Here is a 21,739-nt window from a genome sequence, read left to right as displayed (position 1 = left end):
GAGAGAGGCTAGACTGGGCTATTCCATACTGATAGCCAGTGGATCTTAACCCCAGGTGTACCTGGGAAGACTTGAAAACTGATCTGCATACTTCACCCAGACCAGCAGGTTAGAATCTCTGGGAACCCGGCCCAGGCACCTCCTGGCTGATTTCTTTGTTTTTAACTTGGTATCATGGAAGATTTCTGACCTGCCCCATTCAAGGTGACTAGTGAACTGTCAGTTTTCTCGCTCAGCTTGAGCATCTGTGATCTCATGGCCAGACTGCCCAAAGAGCTGTTTCTCCTCTTCCTGGATTGTCTTGAAGGAAATCCCAGACATCCTATCATTTCCTCCATAAATACTCCCATTATGGTGCCTCTAAAAGATACAGGCTTTATTTTAAAAAACAGCTGGAGTTACTAAGTTATCAAAAAGAACTGCAGTATCATTATCTTGCTCTCCCACCCATTGACAATAAATTGTTAAGAGGATCACATGTGTTCAAATTTTCCCTGATTCTCTGATAAATACGGTTTTGCATTTGTTTTGTTCTGAGAACCAAACAAGAGTGACACATGGCACTTAGTTGCTATGTTTCTGTATGTTTGTCCTGCCTGTTTTTACCACCTTGCATGGTATTTGTGAAGAAACTGGAGCATCTAATGTTCCCACGTTCTGAATGTCGCGGAGTGCATCCTGTAGTGTGTCTTACCATGTGCTTTGTCTCTTGTATTTGCTGTCAACTGGTAGTCTAGAGCCTTGATGTGGTTCAGGTTAGAGTTTGGGCAAGCATGCTTCAAAGCTGCTGGTGTGCATGGCCATTGGGAACTACGTACTGTCCAGCTGTCTCCCCTTCTGTGACATTAATGGCCACCAGCGATCATCACCTGGATCCACTGATTAATGAACAAGGTGATGCTAACACCCAGCTAGGACTAAAGCCGTTAGTTTACAGAGTCACAAATAGGGAACCGCGTCCCAGTTCCTCATGGTCTTTGCATAGCCCTTGAACAGAGGCAGGAGAAAATGATCATAGTGGTCCTTGGTTCCAGGTCCAAGTTTCGTATGAATCTCTCTCTCCCTTTTTTCCCCCCCTCTTCATTCAGGGGACTCCTGTCCCTTTTTCCTCTGTCATTTCGTTTGCTACGTACAGTTACTTAGGCAGAAGCACGCGGCATCATTAGTTTGGAGCCTTGTGATTTTAGCATCTTTTGCTATTGGTATGAGTCAGGTAATTTAGTTGGGTTCTTTTGTTTTCAAACTGTGCTATGAGAATAGGAGAGGTTGGGCAGAGTGCCCTGATTTACCTTCGCTGAGGACAAAGCTCATATTCTTCTATTCGTTCATATTCTTATAGCAAAGTGTTTCTCTGAGCTTTGGGTTATCTGTGGTAGCACTTGACCCCGGATCTGCCATCCATTTTGGTTATTTTGTCTGTCAGGGACTCTGAATAATATTTCAGTTATAAAAAGGTCTTGCTTCTAAGTTGAGTTAGGAAGTTGTATTGATAAGTAACATAGGTAAATTGCCCAGAACTTTTCTGGGTACACGAGACTGCACTGCAGAATTTGACATCTATTACATGGAGAGACTAATTTTAGCTGATAGCTAGTTGTCATCCTAGATAATCAACTTTGGCAAGGGTGGTAACCTTTGATTTTCAAATTGTAAAAAGTATGTCCCAAATGACTACCCCAGGTCAGGTGAAACTGTGGCTCTGACAGGTGGGCTGAGCATGGGGAGTGTCATGGTCAGCTTGGACTGCTGTTACACACTCTCAGAAATTTGGGGGCTTAAACAATAGAAATCTGTTTTCTCACGGTTCTGGAGGCTGGAAGTCCAAGATCAAGGTGTTGGCAGGTTTGGTTTTTTCTGAAGCCTCTCTCGTTGGCTTGTAGATGGCCGTTGTCTTAATGTGTCCTCACGTGGTCTTTTTCTGTGTGTGCTTTGCGGGTGTCTCTTCCTCTTTCAAGGACCCCACCCCATTTGGGTGAGGGCTCTACTTTAATGACCTCATTTAATGTTAATTACCTCCTTAAAAAGCCTTATCTCCAAATAAAATCACAATGGGGATTAGGGCTTCAACATGTAAATTTGGGGGGTGGAGTATACAGTTCCGCATCCGTCATGGGGGTAGGGATGTTCTGGGTCTAGGAAGGCATAGTGGTCCTGTGGAATCCCCGCCTCGGGCTCAGGAGGCTTGGCCTTGGGAGGGGAGTGGGCATGAGAAAGACTGGGCCTTGCTTGCTGTTGAGGGTGTTGGGGTGCTCTGTCGGTAAGAAGGGAATCAGTAGTAAGCCCAGTCATCAGATCTAGGTCTGCCACGAAGCCTGGCACGCAGCCAGGATGATCTGGGGCTGAGTCTCACTGAAGTTAGGTTCCTCCATGGCCACCCCTGCCTTCTGTCTGTGAGATGCAGCGGCAGAGAGGAGCGGGCTAAGCCCAGGAGCGTCAGTGCATGGTGGGATGACTCCACTGCGGGACTCAGCTGTCGAGTCCCCCCTGGAGGGGCCATTAGTCTGAATCACAGTATCCAAAGAAGTCTCATAAAGGCAGGTCCTCATTGGGTTGGGGTCTGTATCCAAAGGTTGACTCAGGCCTCCAGCTACTGGCAGGGGCTCCAGGAAGCAGATCTGTCTGGCCTTCCAGGGAGAAGGGTTGTCAGGATGATGGAATTATCAAGACCAGCCTAATGGACTGGGGTTCAGCGGGAGGCTCCCGGACCAGGGTATCAGTTGGGGGTGGGGTGGCGTACAAATGCGGAACAGAGACAAGAAGGGCCCAGTCTGTGGGGTTGTGAAAGGAAACCTCAGTTTGGGGACCCTGCAGGCTCTAAGAGCTCTCTGGGCTGCAGTGGCCTTGGGGTGGAGGGCAGCAGACTGTTTTCCCATGGGCTCCTACCGGCCAGGCTCAGTTCTCTATTTGGAAATGGAACTGACCTGGAGAGGAGGGGAGCGAGGCAGAGTTGTCAAGCCTGGTCCTCATGGAAGAAAACAGCTGGCAGGGTTGAGAGCCACTGCAGGGGTGTGTGTGCGCGCATCTGCTGGAGCCTCACGGGGAGAGCGGATGGGCCTGCCTGTCAGCACATAACCTGTTGGGAGTGGGGGGGGGGGCAAAAAGACATGTAGATCTGTTGCAATCCCAGGCAAGAGAATGATAAGGCAGTAGGGGTTCAGAGACAGGAAGACAGACAGGGAACCATGACAGGCTAGAGACTAGGGAGCATTATTTTTCGAAAACTCTTCGTGACCAATTGTAAATGTCCAGAAAAATTGAGAGATTACATCTATTGCTCAGCTTTAGTAGTTGTTAACATTTGGTTTCTCTAAGTATATAATGTATACTTATGCATATTGTATGTATATATCTAATATATACTACGTATCATATGTGATGTATATGTACCACAGACACATATATACCTATACTTTTTCTTTTCTTGCTAAAGCATTAGAAACTCCAGCAAACACCTCCCTGAGAATAAGGATACTCGCAGGGTGCCTGGGTGGCTCATTGGGTTAAGCGTGTGCCTTCAGCTCAGGTTATGATCCCAGGATTCTGGGATCGAGCCCCATTTTGGGCTCCCTGCTCAGTGGGGAGCCTGCTTCTCCCTCTCTGCCTCTGTCCACCCCCCACACTCATACCTACACGCACTCCGTCAGATAGATAACTAAAATCTTAAAAAATAAGGATACTCCTATAAAATCATAACAGCATGATCACATGTAAGAAAATTAACCATTTCCTGATATCTTTTTTTTTTTTTAAGATTTTATTGACTTATTTGACAGACACAGAGAGGGAACACAGCAGGGGGTGGGGAGTGGGAGAAGGAGAAGCAGGTTTCCCTCTGAGCAGGGAGCTCAGTGCGAGGCTGGATCCCAGAACCCTGGGATCATGATCTGAGCCGAAGGCAGAAACCTAACGACTGAGCCACCCAGGCAACCCTCCATGATATCTTCTACTATTCAGGGCCTTTTCAGGTAGGAGTTCGAGTAATAACAGTAATAATAATAGCTAATATTTATTGAGACTTAGTATGTTCTAGGTACTGTTCTCAGTGCTTTATGGTTATTACCTTCATTCACACTGACAACAGGAATATCATCAGGTACTATTGTCATCCCTTTCTGTAGGCCAGGGAACAACAAGCTCAGGGGGTTAAGTGACTGGTGGGACTCTGACAGCTGCTGCGTGGTGGATGATTCCAGACCTACAGCTTTCCAACTGTAGAACAGTCCTTTTCAGCCTCTCCTCTAGAGGGTAAAGAGCCTTCACGGGAACTTCCAGACTAGGGCTGGGGGAAGTGTGGGGAGGGTGTAAAGAGGAAAGGGAGGAAGGCATTCCCAGGGCATGGATTCAGATCCTGAGAACACTGTTTGGACACTGGGGAAATTTCAGGGACAGCAAGTGATTGGCCCGGCTATAGTTTGCAGCTGATTTCTTCCCTCTGTCCTTTATTTCCTTCCCTCATTGTCTTCTGATCAGGCACTGCTTGCTTGCTTTTCCACTAGGACTGAGTAGGGAGCGTAGAAATGGTCCCAGCTTGTTAGCAGCTCTGCTGGAAGATTTGACAGGAGGAGGGCAGATGTGTGGAGATGACCTGGGGATCTCGGTTTTGCCCTGGGGCCCACTGTGGCGTGATGAGTAGCTCCCTGGCTTGGCAGTAGAATCTTGCCAGATCAGATGGCCCGAGGTTGAAAGCCAAAAGATCGTGCAGGAAGAGCTCCTTTCCCTTTGGGGGACCACCCTAGCCACCCAACCCCAGTCTCATGGGTCTGCATGTGGGCTTAACCTTTCCCATCCTCTCCCTCGTCCAGCTCGCAGACCTCCGAAGAGAGCGCTATCGAGACAGGTTCCAGCAGCTCTACCTTCATCAAAAGAGAGGACGAAACCATCGAGGACATCGACATGATGGACGACATTGGCATAGACTCCTCAGACCTGGTAGAGGACAGCTTCCTGTGACTGGGAGATTTCAGCCGGGACCTTCCACTCCTGGAGCCACTTTGGATCCCTTTAAGCAAACCACTTTATTGCAATGCAGAAGTTTGGGAGGAGGACTTGGATGAGGCGTCAAGAGAAGTTCCCAGCCGAGGGCCTCAGGGAGCCTGCTCACTATGGCTGAATGGGAGATTTCGAGATGGACTTCGTCGGCCTTGCCTCTTGGCCGTGATTCAGTAGCATCTCAGCAGCGTGTGAACTCTGGATGTGGATGGACAAGGAAGCGATAGGCCACGGAAGGCGAACCCCACGTTTCAAGGGCATTTGGTGAGATTCCAACAGACACAACAACTTCGATTGTGAGAAAACTCCAGCATTGTAATTATGTAAATAGGTCTAACGGAGGACGTGTTTAGGTTTGTGTTAACTGTCTTCTCTGGACTTCTGAAGAGATCACTCGTCCCATTCGTGTACTTCTGCTTGAAAACTGGTATCAGCTGCTGTTGAGCTCCTCTGTGAAGTACATGCAAAACCACTTTTGAACCTTAAAAGGTACAGGTACTATAGTAGTTCACTTTTTTTTTTAATGTTAAAGAGATAAAGAATAACAATTAACCAATCTTGTTTACTAGATTTGGGTCATTTAGAAGCCCACCAACTCATTTCATATAGTAATCTACGTTTATAATACTACTGTTATCAGTAATGCTAAATGTGTCATGTGTAACACGTTTTCCCTATAGAGAAAGCACAATTAAAAAAAAAATTCTTACTAAGTAGGCTACAAGTTTGACAGTTTTTGACATTTATATCAAATAACCAATGTTTCTCTAGAAAATATGGTAATAGCTTTAGTGGATTAAATTTAGTTGAACATAGAGAACAGAGTAAAAGTAGCGTCTTCCAGGAAGTCAGGTGTTTTAAACTGTGGACTGAATAGGTTCCCTAATCCATTGTACTAAAAACAATTAATCGCCCTCTGAAGTGATGGGATTTGAAAGAAACAAAACCCCTAAATCCGCAATGTTCTCAATATGAAGGCATAAGCCCATGCCTAACGTGACTTCTCATGTTATTACCCAGTGGAAAATACAATCATCAGCAAAAAATACTGAATTGGCAGAGGCCATTTTCATGCCTGGTGACTCTGGTGCATCCCAGCATCTATATTTTTTTTTAAATTTTACAAACCCTAGAGTCAGAAGGATGCCTTGACTATGGCCCTCTTTGGTTCATCTCCTTCCCCACAGAGAAATAGTTTGAAACTGGGAGAACACACAGGCGTATGTGTTCGCTTAGGTCCTTGGTTCCCAAATGTAATGGCAACCAGGATCACCAAATTCTAGGTCCCCACCCCAGAGCCTCTGAATTACCGAGTCTGGCCAGGAGCAGGAACCTGTATTTTTATAAATTCCTTGGCTGTTCTGATGAGCCAGGTTTGGGAAACACCTGCTTAGGTTCCAGGAAGTTGCCATGGGAAACAGATCATTCTGAAATTTGGAACTGGGCTAGAAGTCAGCCATGCCAGAAGCCTACAGTTTAAATCCTTGGCTCTGGGTCAGTAACATTCAGTGCCCTCCATCCAGCAATTGCTTCCTTTCCTTTAACTTCCCAGTCTTAGCTGAGGCGAAGAGAGCCAAACCTTGGTTTGGCAGGTCTTTTAGGAGTAAAGATGCTGCTTCCAGCTGCATAAGGCAACTGGACCTGCCCCCTGTGGCATGCATGAAAATGACGCAATTCAGTGCCCCAAGTCTCTACGTAACCAGGTTGATATTTGGGTGAAAAAAATGATTTTTTAAGTTTTGCCAAAATTGTGGGGTGAGACGGCAGGACAGATAGTCACATCCATCCAGACTGTCAGACTGATTGGTGTGGGTTCATTGGCATTCTTTGCAGTAGCGCTTAATTGCTGACACCGTGTGAAAAAAACCTGGGCTGTGATTAGTGCAATCACGGCGTGTGCTCCTGGCAGGTGATGGAAGACGCAGCAGCGGTAACAAACAAGGTCCTTGACTCCCCACTAGTGCAGTCTCAATGCAGCTCCAACTTTTCTTCTCCCCCATTTTCATACTGAGTGTGAAGACTGAGCCAGATTGGCCAATTAAAAACAGAAAATCTGACTAGGTTCTGTAGAGCCAATTAGACTTGAAATACATTCGTGTTTCTAGAATCACAGCTCAAGCATTCTGTTGATCGCTCCCTGTCTGTTGTACAGCCTTCTTTTGCCGGTGCTTTGCATTTTGATGTTCCTTGGAGTTCTGCATGACATCATGAGACTGGATGAAAATTCTCAGATGAGTACGTTCCAGTCCTAATGAATACTCCCACCTGAGTTTGTGTGTGATTGCATTTTTTTTTTTTTAATTCTTTACCGTGTTTTCGGTGTATTAAGATTTGTTTCCTTTTTGGCCTCCTGCAAAGTCCCCAGATGAAAATTGGCCAATCTTCCCTGCTTTCTATTTTTATGAAGACAATCAAAGCTGGCCTGAGAAACACAATTTGTGACTTTTTTAAATGGTCGATGATGTCCTTAAAATGTGGTCTGCCGATCTGTACAAATGGTCCTATTTTTGTGAAGAGGGACGTGAGATAAAATGATGTTATACATCAATATGTATATATGTATTTCTATGTAGACTTGGAGAATACTGCCAAAACATTTATGACAGAGCTGTATCACTGCCTTGGTTTATATTTTTTTGACTGTGATATTCCCCACAGGCACATTGACTGTTGCACTTTTGAATGTCCAAAATTTATATTTTAGAAAAATAAAGAGAAAAATACGTCAGTGTTTCCAAAATAGTGGTGTGGCGAATGTGTGAGAGGTAACTCAATAGGGTCTACTGATTAAAAAAAAAATGTATTACAAAATGCCCCATTTGTGTTTTTGTTTTAAAACGTGTAAATGAAGATCTTTATATTTCAATAAATGATATATATAATTTAAAGTTACACTGAGGTTCTAGCATTTTGGTCTTTAGCTGAATCCCGGAAATTAAAGCCATCCTGTGCAATTTGCTTTGTTAGCAACATTTCAGTGGGACTCCATAATAGGGTTTCGATGAAACCAATAGGAAATTTAAGATTGAAACATTATTTGAGTTGGTTAGTTTTCAGACCCAGGATTTGTCTTAAAGATGATGGCTATGTGGCTCATCTTTGATCCTACTGTTTAAAAGTGTTATATTGCATGGTACTTTTCTCCCCTGCAGAAGTACACGACTGCGTTTACTGTCTACATCATTCAAACGTGGTACATAGGTGTAATACAAAAGATGACAGTTTTTTCATTCTAACCTCTTCCCTGTCCCCGTGCTGGTTCCCAGAGGCAGAAATGCATCTTCTATCTTTCCAGTTCCCTTTCTGTGCATCTGTTTTTATACATACATATACATCTGTATTTTTGCTTTTTATTTTACCTAAATGAGATTTACTTCTGTTTTTAGAAAAGGTTCTATTTATTTTTATTTTAGAGCATGAGCATGGGAGAGAGCATGTGTGCATGAACTGGGTGGAGGGAGAGGGAGAGGGAGAGGGAGGGACAGAGCCTCCAGCAGACTCCTCACTGAGCGCAGAGCCCAATGCAAGGCTCTATCCCATGACCTTGAGATCATGACCTGAGCTGAAACCAAGAGTCAGAAGCTTAACCAACTGAGTCACCCAGGTGCCTCCATAATGCTTTCTAAAGTGCTTCCCCCCACCTTTTTTTTTTTTTTTTAAACATAGACTTTATTTCCTAGAGCAGTTTTAGGTTCACAGCAAAATTGAACGGGAGGCACAGAGGTTCCCTTCCACCCCTTGCCTTTCCCATCATCATCATCTCCCAGAGTGGCACATCTGTTACAGTTGATGAAATAATACTGACACATCCTTACCAGACTTTATGCTGCTCTTCTCTGTCAATGCTATGTTTTAGAGATCTCTGTGAAAAGTCCCTGTAGACAGGCTTCCCTCATGTTTTACAGTTCCACATGGGAATGTAATCAATGTGATCGTGTTCCTCTAGGTGTCTTTATGGTTCCCATGAGTCAATGCGGTGGGAATCAGTGGTTCTAGAATAAATGCGATCATGTTCCTAGGTGCCTTTATGGTTCCCAGGCTTTGCTATTGGAATGACTTCGTGAAGCTCTTTGCACACATGTCCTTGTGCGCACATTGTAGTGTTTCACTAGGACAGAATTTTAGAAATGAAATTTGCAAGGCCAAAGGGTTTGCAGAAATAAGTTGATACTAAGCCCAAGTCTTCCTGTATGATTGTCCCAGTAAATTTTTGAATCATCTGATTTGCACATTATTTTAGGAACCCTAGTTTTCTAGGGTTTCCTCTGCCTCTCATTGCTCACTGCGATATATTAAGTGTTCGGAAGATGTTGGTTTTTGTGTTCTGAAGCGTGTTGAATCAAATGACTTTAGGATTTAAAGAACAAAAATTACAGGGGCACCTGGGTGGCTCAGATCATGATCCCAGGGTCCTGGGATTAAGCCCTGCATTGGGCTCCCTGCTCAGCGGGAAGCCTGCTTCTCCCTGTCCCTCTATTGTTCCCCCTGCTTGTGCTCTCCTACTCTTTATGTCCAATAAATTAAAAAAAAAAACCATGAAAATGGTAACAGTTCAACTTATTTTCAATTTCTGGATGATGGAAATGATTGTTACTAATAATTGGAATGTAGCACCCTATTCTAATATAACTCCTTATTACCCATATTCTATTAGCCTGAAGATCAAAGTTCACCTCCGTGGCGTTCAGTTGTAAGATGTGGATTGTAGGCCGGGTATTGGCTCTGCTTCCGTTCCAGCCCCAAGAAGGAGACGTGATCTAGCATCCACGCAAGGCGCTCAGCTTGCAGAGTGATCTTTCTATTCTCCTTATTAATGTATAATTCTACCTCTTAATATGAATCAGACAATGTGGCCTACTTTATCTCCTCATGCCAATAAGAACAACTTTCACTATTGGAGGGTTTTTTTTTTTTAGTTGAATTCAATTAGCCCACATATTAGCCCATGTCATTAGTTTCATATGTAGCGTTGAGTGATTCATCAGTTGCGTGTAACACCCAGCACTCGTCCTGTCATGTGCCCTCCTTAATGCCCATTACCCAGTTAGACTATTAGATGGTTTTAAAACTCAGTCAAAGATCCTTTTCACATTTCCTTTTTTTGATTCTTAAGATAGCACATTGAGGCAGGGAAGACATTTGATGAGGAAACCAAGTGACTTGCAAAAACCATACAGCTGAGTAATGAGAGCACCAAGGCTAGAAATTCCGAATATACTAATTCCAGTGTTTATACCATACGGGACCATGGGAAAGCAAGAGATCCCGAGAAAGGGTTTGTGTTCAGAAGTAGGTTGCTTTGCTTCTTGAGATACTTCAAAAGACAAGTGATGGACTAGTTGGCCTCTAGAAGCATTTCACACGTTTATAATAAGAATTTCTTTTTAGGGGACGCCTGGGTGGCTCAGTGGGTTAAAGCCTCTGCCTTCGGCTCAGGTCATGATCTCAGAGTCCTGGGATCGAGCCCCACATCGGGCTCTCTGCTCAGCAGGGGGCCTGCTTCCTCCTCTCTCTCTGCCTGCCTCTCTGCCTACTTGTAATCTTTGTCTGTCAAATAAATAAAAATCTTAAAAAAAAAAAGAATTTCTTTTTAGGCTATACTACAACAGCTCTAATAATGAATATTATGACTCTAATAGTTACATGCCTCATAAAATGCAGCTCAAGAAAATGACTTAGAATACCTGAATCCATCATAAACTAGGCAATTTCCCCCAGGATAATGGCAACAGAAATGCTTCATTATCTCTGATTCCAAATACATACAAGGATTAAACCCAACCACGTTGTTAGAGCAAAATTAATATACTGCGCTAATAACACAATTTTTCACCCCTACAATTAAATATACGTAAATATATGTATAATATAGCCTTATTAGCAGATTGTAATGTTCTGTTCTACCCAGCTACATAAATAGCACCAATGTCCTAAGGAATAATGAATGCATCTTCCAAAATCTATTCCTATGTGGGTAATGTTTCCATCAACCGCATTTTAGTCTACATGTAAAGCAATGGCGATACCAAGAACACATGGTTTCACATGGCAGGGGGAGCATTATTTGCTCCCTGTTTCTGGTTTAAAGGCTAATTGGAATTCTAAAAAGATTTGCCACATGATCCTGGCAGATGGTATTTTGCTTTATCATTATTCATGGGTATTAATGACTTCCCTCTGGAGCATGTGTATCCTGTCTATTTTGAATTTCATTCCATTTCATGTGACTACTCCAAACAGAATTGGATCCAGAATTTTCTGTGCGGTGTTTGAGCTGCAGATTGTTGGGTTGGTCAAAGTTTTAGACTTGATTAGAAATTAAGTAACTCTTTGCAATGAAGAAAACCTTTTTCTTCTCTGACTTGAGTATTCCACTACATTTTTTCTTTTGCTGAGCTTGCCATCCCACAGGGTTGCATGTAATATCTGACATATATGAAGACAATTCCAAAGTATCCTTCGTTAGCCTGAGGTTATTAGACATCCTTTCTTTTTTCCCTAGAGGGATTAGGGTCGGTTTTCTAAGTATGGAAAATGCGTGAGGACATGATGTAATGATCTGGCCACAGAAAGTCATTTTTTAATTAATCTCTTCAACAAATATTATTAGAGAACAGCCTCTTCTTTGTTTAGTTGATCTCTAGAATATTTAAGCCTCACTGAGGCAGCTGGCAGAGTTGATTCCAACTGGCTAATTACCTGAGGGGAACATGACATCACAGAGCAGAGCAGCACCGAACAGAAAACATGGTGGGTGGAGGGCCACAGTCTATACTTGGGAGTAACGAAAAGCTGGAGTAGTATATTATGAATAATCTATACGATATGAGTATAGCTTAATGGAGACTTCCGGTAAAACTAAAGCTTTCCTGCAACCAGAGGACACAAAGTGTTGTCGGAACATCTGAGAATGGGAAGGTAGGGCTGGGGTAGCGAGACCTGTGGACTTGTTTCCTCCAGCCCCTGTCCTAGCTTGATTCCAGATGCTTCACAGCCACCTTCACATCCATCCTCCCCCAATTTTTCCCCCTATCCTTAGATGGTATTGAGCGAGGCACTGTTATAGGCCCTGGGATTCAGAAGTAATACAACACACAAGATCTCTACATCACTGAAGATGGAAATAGTTTCTCTCAAGAGCAGAAAGCAGATTTATTTGATGGTGTCCCCTTCTGGGACAGATGTTGGTCAGATGTGCTTGCAGCCTATCGTAAAACACTGGTGTTTCCTAAGCTCAAGGTTCTTGCCTATGAGGACCGTTGCCTCTGAGCACCCACCCAGGCCGCTTTGCATTTCCCTCACAGAGTACAGGATGCAGGGAAAACTGTTGTAAATATCAAGCTCATGCTCTTCACTGGATTGTGGGTAGTAAAGTCCCTTGTTTCTGATCCAGGAGTCTCTTTTATTTTCTGGAAGCATCCATGAAACTGTGGTGGTCCATCCTGTAAGCTTCCAAGTACGATAAAATCTTAGACCCTTCATAGTTCTTGACACTAACTCAACATATTTTTTTAACATAGAAAATGATGTTATGTATAAGTAAAGACAATTATACTTTTTCCTTTCCAATTTGGATGCCTTTTATTTGTTTTACTTGCCTTATTGCACTGGTTAGGAATTCCACTACAAAGTTGAATGAAAACAGTTTATTAGGAAGGCTTTTTTCTGCATCTATTGATATTATCATATACTTTCTCTTTTTTCATTTGTTAGTTTGGTTAGTTACATTGACTGCTTTCAAAAAGTCAAGGATTCTTACATTCCTGGGTTAAAACACCCTTAACTGTGATTTATTATTCTTTTTATATATTGCTGGAATCAGTATGCTAATATTTTGTTAAGAATTGTTCTTTTCCTTCTCAGAACAGCTTGATTGATCACCAACTTTATTTTACCCCACAAGATTCTTTGCCACAGTTTGGCAACCGTGGCCATTGCTGCTATGAACATTGGGGTACAGATGGCCCTTCTTTTCACTACGTCTGTATCTTTGGGGTAAATACCCAGTAGTGCAATTGCAGGGTCATAGGGAAGCTCTATTTTTAATTTCTTAAGGAATTTCCACACTGTTTTCCAAAGTGGCTGCACCAACTTGCATTCCCACCAACAGTGGAAGAGGGTTCCCCTTTCTCCACATCCTCTCCAACACTTGTTGTTTACTGTCCGGTTGATTTTGGCCATTTTAACTGGTGTAAGGTGGTATCTCAATGTGGTTTTGATTTGAATCTCCCTGATGGCTAATGATGATGAACATTTTTTCATGTGTCTGTTAGCCATTTGTATGCCCTCTTTGGAGAAGTGTCTGTATCTTCTGCCCATTTTTTTTTAAATTTTAATTTTTTTATAAACATATAATGTATTATTAGCCCCAGGGGTACAGGTCTGTGAATCTTCTGCCCATTTTTTTGACATGATTATCTGTTTTGTGTGTGTTGAGTTTGAGAAGTTCTCCTTATAGATCTTGGATATCAGCCCTTTGTCTGTAGTGTCATTTGAGAATATCTTCTCCCATTCCATGGGAATGGGCTTCTTTGTTCTGTTGACTGTTTCCTTTGCTGTGCAGACACTTTTGATCTTGATGAAGTCCCAAAAGTTCATTTTCACTTTTGTTTCCTTTGCCTCTGGGGACATATCTTGAAAGAAGTTGCTGTGGCTGATGTCAAACAGGTTACTGCCTATGTTCTCTAGAATTTTGATAGATTCCTGCCTCACATTGAGGTCTTTTAACCATTTCGACTTTATCTTTGTGTATGGGGTAAGAGAATGGTCGAGTTTCATTCTTCTATACATAGCTGTCCAATTTTCCCAGCACAATTTATTGAAGAAACTGTCTTTTTTCCACTGTTATATTTTTTCCTGCTTTGTCCAAGATTAGTTGACCATAGAACTGCAGTTCCATATCTGGGCTCTCTACTCTGTTCCACTGGTCTTTGTGTCTGTTTTTGTGCCAGTACCAGGCTGTCTTGGTGATCACAGCTTTGTAGTAAAGCTTGAAATCAGGCAGCGTGATGCCTCCAGTTTTGTTTTTCTTTTTCAACATTTCCTTGAGCCAAGATGCCCTTCAACAGGCGAATGGATAAAGAGGATATGGTCCATATATACATGGAGTATTATGCCTCCAACAGAAAGAATGAATACCCAACTTTTGTATCAACATGGATGGGACTGGAGGAGATTATGCTGAGTGAAATAAGTCAAGCAGAGAAAGTCAATTATCATAAGGTTTCACTTACTTGTGGAGCATAAGGAATATCATGGAGGACACTGGGAGAAGGAGAGGAGAAGTGGTTGGGGGAAATCGGAGAGGGAGACAAACTATGAGAGACTGTGAACACTGAGAAACAAATTGAGGGTTTTGGAGGAGAGGGAGGTGGGGGTATGGGTGAGCCTCGTGGTGGGTATTAAGGAGGGCATGTATTGCATGGAGCACTGGGTGTGGTGCATAAACAATGAATCTTGGAACACTGAAAAAAAATTTAAAATTTAAAAATTTAAAAATAAGATTCTTAGCCAGTATAGTACAGTTACCTAGCTAATGTCCTTCTTGCTTACAGTATCCTCAGGTGTCTTTATCAAAATGTTCCCCCCTCAGGTACTTAATGGCTGGTGTCTATTTTTGTTCTAGGGCTCTTTTATTTTTTATTCTAATTTTTTAAATTTTATTTCTTATTGTTTTTAATTTTAATTACAGTATAGATAACATTCAGTGTTTTAAGTTTCAGGTGTACAATATAGTGATCCAACAATTCTTTGCATTACTTAGTGCTCATCATTATAAGTGTACTCTTATTCCCCTTCACCTATTTCACTCAACTATCCACCTACCTCCCCTCTGATATGCTTTATTTTAAACAAGTACCCTCAGTTAAAGTTATTTTTTTCAACAAGAACATTTTTTACTTGAAGTACAGTCAGAATACACTGTTCTAAAAGATATATATACATAAAACATTCCATCCTTGTTCATGATGAATATTGACTTTTTTTCTGTTTTCTATAATTGTAATTTTCTACTCTTGTCATTTCTTTGTCTTGGTTTGTATAAAGGTAATAAGTGGCTTTATATAATGAGTTGTGACATGTTTCCTCCTCTTCTATATTCTAGAAGAGTTTGTGTAGAATTGGTATTATATAATTCACCATAGAAGCCACCTGGGCCTGGAAGTTTCTTTGTTGGAGGGTCACAAATTATGAATTCAATTTCCTTAAAAAATACAGGGCTCTTCAATCTGTCTGATTCTTTTTGAGTAAGTTGGGTAGTTTGTGTTTGAAGGAATAAAGTTTTTGACTTTACTAACATGAAGTTGTTGATAACATTCCTTATTATTCTTTATTATAAGATCTGTAGTGTTGTCTCTTTGTTCATTCATGATATTGATAATTTGTGTCTTCCTCCTTTTTTTTTTTTTTTAAAGATTTTTTTTATTTATTTATTTGACAGGCAGAGATCACAAGTAGGCAGAGAAACAGTCAGAGAGAGGAGGAAGCAGGCTCCCTGCCGAGCAGAGAGCCCGATGCGGGGCTCGATCCCAGGATCCTGGGATCATGACCTGAGCCGAAGGCAGAGGCTTTAACCCACTGAGCCACCCAGGCGCCTGTCTTCCTCCTTTTTAAATTGAGGATATTCACAGCAGCGTATTAATTTTAAGAATAATTTCAAAAAAATCAGCTTTTGGTTTCATTGTTTATCTGTTCTCTATTGTTTGTCCTGCTTCTATTTTATTGACTTCTACTCTATTACTTTTTTCCTTCTGCTTACTTTAGGCTTAATTTGTTCTTTTCTAGTTTCTTAAGGTAGAAGCTTAAATAATTTTTGTGAGACCTTTAAACTTCTTAATGTACAGATTTAACGCTTTAAGTTTTCTTATAAGAGTTAATTTAGATGCATCCTACAAATGTTGGTAAAGGGCAGTATGATATGTAATTCAAAGTATTACCAGAGTACAGAGAAAAGAGCCTTTAATCGATGAAGGGGGTGTTGCAGAGAAGTGTTAGAGCTGGCCTTTGAATGACTTTTTTTCCAGAGAGAGAAGAAGGTAAGAGCATTCTAAGCCAAAAGAACAATAAGCCAGGATTCATGAATTGACATTTCCTTCTAAAGCATGCTCATGAATATTTAATAGCTATAGTCCACAGATAGAACATCTTTGAAAGACAGGGACAGAGCCAGTCATTCCCATAAAACAAAAGTGATATTAAGGCTGAAAGTTGGTTTGGGTCTTGAAGTAATCCTTTTAGCTGATACCATTTTAAGTGAGAATAGTATTGGTCCAAGAGAGTAAAAAAAAAAAAAAAAGAAAAGAAAAGAAAGTACTGTCATGTGTGAAATTCTTGGACATTGATCAGAACAAAGGCAAAATAAGGTGCACATGGAAACAGGAGAGCAGTATCTGGTTATAACTCTTAGATATAAACCATTAAGAAAACTCATTTATTAGAGAGATATTGCCTTAGAATCTTCCAACTTCCCATCTACTTCTACAGTCATGAGACCTTTATCTCTGCATGGTTTCTTAATCTCTGTAGCAGATATTATAGATTGGCCCACTCGACATCTTTCTGTATGCTTTTGTTGCTTTTTAAAAATACCAAGGTTGGAAGGCAAAACACTCAAATTCCCTTGCAGCTAGAGTTTGGCCATGTGACATGATCCTGGCCAATAAGATGTGGGTGTAGTTTCTGGGGAGGACTTCCTTATTGCATTAAAAAGGCAAAGATGAGAAGAAGTTTTCATCTTTCTTACATTGTTCAGGATTCCCATTTTTTCCTTCCTGGAACTTGAAGACAATTCCTAGGGTGGCAGCAGTCATTTTTGATCATGACATTCAAAATCACGTCCTAAAAATGGCAGTCCAGGACACTGCAACAGGCTTCCTGATGACATTCTTGAACAAGTACATTAGTTCTGACCTATCTAATCCCCCTTTTTTTTGTTGTTAAAAAAAAACACAAGTTCAAGCGACTATCTTCATGTTTCCCATCACTTAAAATAAATTCATTCATAAGTGTTGCAACCTTTTTGTAACAAGTAAAAAAGTTGTACGGGGATATCTATAATTTCAACCTGTAACAACTTTCTTAACTGGGCTTCCAAGATATCAACGTCTCTTCATTTTCATCCTGCACTACTGGTTGAGTTTATTTATTTATTTATTTATTTATTTATTTGAGAGACAGAGCAAGCATGAGTGGGAGGAGAGGGAGAAGGAGAAACAGACTCCACATGGAGCAGGGAGCCCAGTGTGGGGCTGGATGCAGGGTTTGATCCCAGGAACTTGAGATCATGACCTGAGCAGAAGGCAGATGCTTAACTGACTGAGCCACTCGGGCATCCCTACTGGTTGATTTTAATCAGTCTCTTTACTAATCCTTCTCTTTTCCCAGCCTCTGTTTATATTGGAGTGCCCCAAGGCAAATTCTGAACCTCATTTTTTTCCTGGTCTTATCTAAGTTCATGGCATCAAATACCATCTATGTGCTGGCAATTTCTAAATGCGTATTTCCAACCCAGTCCTTTTTCCTAAACTACAGATTCATGTGTCCAACTGCGTCCTCAGCATCTTCATTTGGATGTCAAATAGTTGACCTCTTAACTTTATTATATATCTTTTAATTTATTTATTTGACAGACAGAGATCACAAGTATGCAGAGAGGCAGGCGGGAGGGGGATGGCAGGGGAAAGCAGGTTCCCCACTGAGCAGAGAGCCAGATGTGGGTCTCCATCCTAGGACCCTGGGATCATGACCTGAGCCGAAGGCAGAGGCTTAACCCACTAAGCCACCCAGGTGCCCCGACCTCTTAACTTGAAAACTTGACTCTCACTTCTTCCCTCGAGTTTGATTTGTCTTCAGTCTCCCTCATCTGTGTGTTGACAGCTCTAAACTTCCAGTTGCTTATGCTCCAAATCTTGGAGTCATTCTTGACAACTCTCTTTTTCTCACACTCTGAAATTAATCTGCCAAGACTTTGGTTCTATCCAGATGGATTCATAATCTGGCCATTTGTCACTACCTGCCTTGCTGCCACCATGGACCAAGGCCTCATCGGGTTACTCTTAGGTCTACCTTTCTCTGCTCTCTTCTCTCCCACAGTAGACTGTTTTCAATACCACAGCCAGAGTGATCTTTTTAAAATGAAGTCAGATCACAGTTACCCCCTTGGCTCAAAACCCTATAATGGCTCTCCATTTTACTCAGAGTAAAACATAAAGTGTTGAAAATAGGTGTCAAGGCCCTTCAAGGTCTGGCTTCTGCCATCTCTTTGACTTCTTCTCCTCTTTTTCCCTTTGTTTACTCCTTTCCAACCTCACTGGCCTCATTGCTGTTGCTGGAACACAAGTACACACTCATGTTATAGCTTTTGAATTGGAATCCTTGTCCCCAGGATAATTCCCTTGGATAATTCCCTCATTTCTTCCATGTGTCTTTGCAATTTCTCTTTTCCACGAGGCCAAACCTGACCTCCTGTTTAATATGGACGTTGGTACTACCCGCCCCCTAGCCCCCCGACACTGCCCCTTACCTCCAGCATTTCCTTTTCCACCTACCCTGCTCTACTTTTTCTTTCTTCCTCCACTTACAAGCATCTCGCTTACTGTATAAGTTAGTGATATATTCGTTGTTATTTTCTGTCTCCTCTGCTAGAATGTAAGCTGTATGATTACAAGATCTATATCTGTTTTCTTCACTGATATATCCCTGGTTCCTAGAATAGTGCCTGGTTTAGAATAAAAGCCTGGTACATATTTGTTGCAGGGGAGCAGAAGAATTGAGAAAGCAACACTTAAATCTCTGGCAATTCTGGAGGCCAAATTCAATGTTGATCCCAAAGCTCCCGCCCGTGAGCACCAATCTAAAATGCCTATTACATAATGGCCTTTTTTTTTTCTCTAGTGAGAAAAAGAAAAACAATCATGACAGTGATTGTAGGGGAGGATTTTTTTTTTAAATGACTTTATTTATTTGTCAGAGAGAGCACACAAGCAGGGGGAGCAGCGGGCGGAGGGTGAAGCAGACTCCCTGCTGAGCAAGGAGCCCTATGAGGGACTTGATCCTAGGACCGAGGGATCACGACCTGAGCTGAAGGCAGCTGCTTAACCGACTAAGCAACCCAGGCATCCCTGTACGGGAGGTATTTAGTAGGACACATTTGCAAAGTACTGGAAAGTGTTTAAATAGAGCTTCTCTTAAATCCCCCAAAATCAAACCTTCTGTCGAATGCCCTCATTTATCATCATAACATTCCTTTCAGACTTATAGGAAGGATTACATTATTTATTTTGAATACCCCCAGTTTTTTAAATAATTGAAGTATAATTGACATACAATGTTGTATTAGCTTCAGGTGTACAACAGTGATTCAGTCTTTGTATACATTGCACAATGATCACCTCAGTAAGTCTAGTGTCTATCTGTCACCATACAAGGTTACTACAATAGCACTGACTCTATTCCCTGTGCTATACATTACATTCACAGAACTTGCTTATTTTATAACTGAAAGTTTGTACTTCACTCATTTCAATTTGTATACCCTTCACTCATTTTACTCCCTCCCCACTTTCCTTCCTTCTGGTAACCACAAGTCTATTCTCTGTATCTGTGAGCCTGAGTTTGTTTATTTTGTTTTTTAGATTCCATGTGTAAGTGAAATCATGTGCTATATATATTTTTAAGATTTTATTTATTTATTTGATAGATGGAGATCACAAGTAGGCAGAGAGGCAGGCAGAGAGAGGGGGGGAAGCAGGCTTCCTGCTGAGCAGAGAGCCCGATGTGGGGCTTGATCTCAGGACCCTGAGATCATTACCTGAGCTGAAGGCAGAGGCTTAACCCACTGAGCCCCCCAGGCGCCCCTATTTTTAATTTTTTTGTGGGACTTCCAAACTGTTTTCCATGCTGGCTGCACCTTTACATTCTCATCAATGGGGCACAGAGGATTTCCTTTTCATCTTTACCAACACTTGTTATTTCTTGTCTTTTTTTTTTTTTTAAAGATTTTATTTATTTGTTTGACAGACAGAGATCACAAGTAGGCAGAGAGGCAGGCAGAGAGAGAGGAGGAAGCAGGCTCACCACTGAGCAGAGAGCCCAATGCAGGGCTTGATATCAGGACCCTCGGGATCATGACCCGAGCAGAAGGCAGAGGCTTTAACCTACTGAGCCACCCAGGCACCCCTATTTCTTGTCTTTTTGGTAATAGCATTTTGACAGGTGTAAGGGAGATCCCATAGTGATACTGACTTGCATTTCCCTGATGATTAGTGATGTTGAGCATCTTTTCATGTGCCCGTTGGCCATCTGGATGTCTTCTTATGTATCTATAGAGATACTCTGCCCATTTTTAAATCTGATGTTTGTTGTTGTTATTGAGTTTTTTGAGTTCTTTGTATATTTTGTATATTAGCTCTTTACCAGATATATTATTTGCGAATAACTTCTCCCATTAGGCAGGTTTCTTTTTCATTTCGTTGATGGTTTCTGTTGATTTGCAGAAACTTTTTTTTTAAAAAGACTTTATTTATTTATTTGACAGAGAGATCACAAGTAGGCAGAGAGGCAGGCAGGTGGTGGGGGGGAGCAGGCTCCCCGCCGAGCAGAGAGCCCGATGCGGGGCTCGATCCCGGGACCCCGAGACCATGACCTGAGCCGAAGGCAGAGGCCTTAACCCACTGAGCCACCCAGGTGCCCCCAGAAACTTTTTAGTTTGTAGTCTCCCTTGTTTATTTTTGCTTTTGTTGCCCTTGCCTTTGAAGACAGATTTAAAAAAAAAAAAAAAAAAACCTCTAAGACCTATGTCAAGGAGCTTACTGCCTGTGTTTTCTTTTTTTTTTTTTAAGATTTTATTTATTTATTTATTTGACATAGGTCACAAGTAGGCAGAGACGTAGGTGGGGGGGGGTGGGAAAGCAGGCTCCCTGCTGAGCCTAGAGCCCAATGTGGGGCTTGATCCCAGGACCCTGAGATCATGACCTGAGCTGAAGGCAGAGGTTTAACCCACTGAGCCACCCAGGTGCCCCCAGCCTGTGTTTTCTTGTTTTAGGTCTTACATTCAAGTTCTTAATCCATTTTGAGTTTTTTTGGTGTAAGGTGTAAGGCAGTGGTTCCGTTTTATTCTTTTGTATGTCTGTCCAGTTTTCCCAGAGCCATTTATTGAAGACTATCCTTTTCCCATTGTATATTCTTGTGGCCTTCATTGTAAATTAATTGACCATATATGCATGGGTTAAATAAAACCCAGAGCTTTACTGGCAAGCTGTCCAAGTTTGAAGTGAGGCAACAGGGGAGGAAAATAGTGGCAAAACCCTGAGCATTATTATTATAGGAATTAAGAACATGGGTGGCGTTGGGTAGTGGCTACTGTCATAAGGACATATTTGTATTTGTAGACATTGAGGTGATTTTCTCAGAAACATTGACTTTCACCTCACTAAGATTGAGAATTTATTCCGCTTCTGGTATGAATAAGCAAACATTGTTTAGTCTCAATTCCTCTTCAAATTCAGGACTCTTGTTAGGTTTTGATGGAGGCTACTTGGCAAAGAACCCAGTCTATCCATAGAGGCATGTTTCAGCATGGAGTATAGCACACAATAGTCTGCATTATGATTATGCTACAGCTGAGGGCTAGCCACTTGATGGAACTTCTCTATGTTAATGATGCTAGAAAGGAAATTCTTTATCCTTGGTAGCTGTACTGTGGGGTGGGGATCGGGGGCACTCACAGTCAGAAATCTCAAGTGCCTCCTTA

At 41.9% G+C, this 21,739-nt stretch overlaps 1 protein-coding gene across 5 annotated transcripts in view; it reads left to right on the top strand.

The window, feature by feature from the left end:
* The window catches only part of PDGFRA (platelet derived growth factor receptor alpha), a 44,684-nt gene extending 38,583 nt beyond the window's left edge, over positions 1–6,101 (top strand). For 4 of the 5 annotated variants that reach the window (XM_032851482.1, XM_032851467.1, XM_032851472.1 and 1 more), the window contains one exon: positions 4,803–4,950. In XM_032851482.1, the coding sequence (XP_032707373.1) occupies positions 4,803–4,950 (148 nt within the window). Of the gene's footprint in view, positions 1–4,802 lie in introns of all 5 variants that reach the window. The other variant, XM_032851500.1, reaches the window with a different exon arrangement.
* The last annotated feature ends 15,638 nt before the right edge of the window (positions 6,102–21,739 follow it).

The sequence above is a fragment of the Lontra canadensis genome, unplaced genomic scaffold (assembly GCF_010015895.1).
Source record: "Lontra canadensis isolate GAN:19392208 unplaced genomic scaffold, GSC_riverotter_1.0 scaffold1, whole genome shotgun sequence".
NCBI classification, from domain to species: domain Eukaryota; kingdom Metazoa; phylum Chordata; class Mammalia; order Carnivora; family Mustelidae; genus Lontra; species Lontra canadensis.
This window is presented reverse-complemented; position numbering and strand designations above follow the sequence as displayed.